The 1,748-nt window shown below is 68.4% G+C and overlaps 1 protein-coding gene across 1 annotated transcript in view; it reads right to left on the bottom strand.

The window, feature by feature from the left end:
- Nucleotides 1–1,083, bottom strand: part of ANKRD24 (ankyrin repeat domain 24) — a 7,528-nt gene extending 6,445 nt beyond the window's left edge. Inside the window, exon 1 of the mRNA XM_017742463.1 lies at nucleotides 861–1,083. Coding sequence (XP_017597952.1) covers nucleotides 861–896 — 36 coding nt within the window. The 5' untranslated portion in view covers nucleotides 897–1,083. The remainder of the gene's footprint in view (nucleotides 1–860) is intronic.
- Between the last annotated feature and the right edge of the window lie 665 nt (nucleotides 1,084–1,748).

Here is a 1,748-nt window from a genome sequence, read left to right as displayed (position 1 = left end):
CGCCCAGACTGGTCGCAGTTACAGTGGGAGGGGCTGGCGGGGGCAGCTGTCCCACCTCGTGCTCAAAAGCACCCCCAAACCAGGGCCGAGCATCCTCCTGCCAGCCACATCCTGTCCCCGAGGAGGGGACCTGGGACCCCCTGCCCTGCCCTGCCCTGGGGCCAAGGGAGGGGCAGAACCCCCCGCCTGCACCTCACGGCCGCTCCCAAGCACCCTTCAGGGAGGACCCCCAAAACGCAGAGGGTCCCCAAGCACTGTCCAGGCAGTCCCGGTGGCAGCAGGACATCGGGAGCCTCTCGGGGATGTGTCCAGGGCAATGTGGGGAAACTGAGGCACAGAGCACCCCGAGCAGGGGGGTCCCCTAGACTCAAGGTGAGGGGCTTCAACCATGTCCCCATGTCCCCATGTCCCCAACCCTGTCCCCCCCAGTGCACTGGGAACGGCGCTGTCCCCCTTTGCCCTCTGTGGCCCCGCGCCAGGCTGATGCTGAATAATTGAGGAGCATCGACAGGCGGGTTCCACGGGCTGTGGCAGCTGGCAAACCGGCACTTGTCGCCAGGAAGGGGACAGGGAGGGGGACCTGGGACCCGCTTCCCTCTCCTTTGCTCTGCCCCACTCCCAACGATGGCTCTGGGAGCACTGGGGGTGCACTGGGGGCTCAATCCCACCAGACAGGGTGGCAATGCCAACCTCCATGGGGCTGCTGGCCTTGTGGTGAGCGACCACCCCGCGTCCCAGGGCAGGTCCCCGTGTCCCTGTGACGCTGGGGGCATCGTGGGGGAAATCCCCAGGTCCTCATGTCCCTGTGAACACCCCGGGGCAGGTCCCCGTGTCCCCACGTTCCCAGGGATGGCACTCACATCCGCCTTCTTGAACCTGGCCTTCAGGCTCTTCATGGTGGCTCAGCCTCAGCCCTGCGGCACCTGCTCGGGGGGGATGGCCACGCTCGAGGGTCTGTCCCTGCCTGGGGACAGCTCAGCCCCGATCCCGCTGCTCCCAGCCCGTCCTGGCGTTCCCAGCGCAGCGCCCGGAGCTGGGAACCGGAGCCGGGGATTGTGTTACGGCCGCGGCTGCTGTTACAGCGCCGGGCAGCCGGGGGGGCCGGGTCGGGCTGCCTTTGGGGAGGGGTCTGCGGGCACCTGCCATGCCCGGGGACAGGGGACACGGCCCGGGGGGGCTGGGGGTGCGTGGGGAGGGCTGGACGCTGGGGGTTGGCACCCCTTGCCCATCCCAAACACCCCCTGCCCTTGGTGGCAGCTCTTGTCCTGACCTGACATCCCCTTCCCCGCCCCCGTTTTTTGCCAGCACCTCCTGTTCTTGTCAGCATCCCCTGCTCCTCCCTGGCACCCCTGTCCTCCCCTGGCATCCCCTGCCTCTGTCAGCACGCCCTGTCCTTCCCTGGTATCCACCGCTCTGCCCTGGCACCCCTGCCCTTGCCAGCACCCCCTGTCCTTCCTGCCTTGGCACCCCTGCCCTTCCCTGGCACCTCCTGGTTTTGCCAGCACCTCTTGCTCTCCCTGGCACCTCCTGGTTTTGCCAGCACCTCTTGCTCTCCCTTGCACCCCTTGCCCTTGGTGGCCTCTCTTGTCCGTCCCTGGCACCCCTGTCCTTGCCAGCACCCCTTGCCCATCTCTGGCGCCCCTTGCCCATCCCTGTTTCCCCCCGGGCCGGGGGTTCAGCGCAGGTGAGGCAGTGCCGGGGCAGGGTGAGGGCAGGCTCGGGGCAGGGTGAGGGCAGGCTCGGGGCAG

This window comes from Corvus brachyrhynchos, unplaced genomic scaffold (genome assembly GCF_000691975.1).
Source record: "Corvus brachyrhynchos isolate BGI_N302 unplaced genomic scaffold, ASM69197v1 scaffold158, whole genome shotgun sequence".
Classification (NCBI taxonomy): Eukaryota; Metazoa; Chordata; class Aves; order Passeriformes; family Corvidae; genus Corvus; species Corvus brachyrhynchos.
Note: the sequence above shows the minus strand (reverse complement) of the source record. Positions and strands in the feature narration are given on the sequence as shown.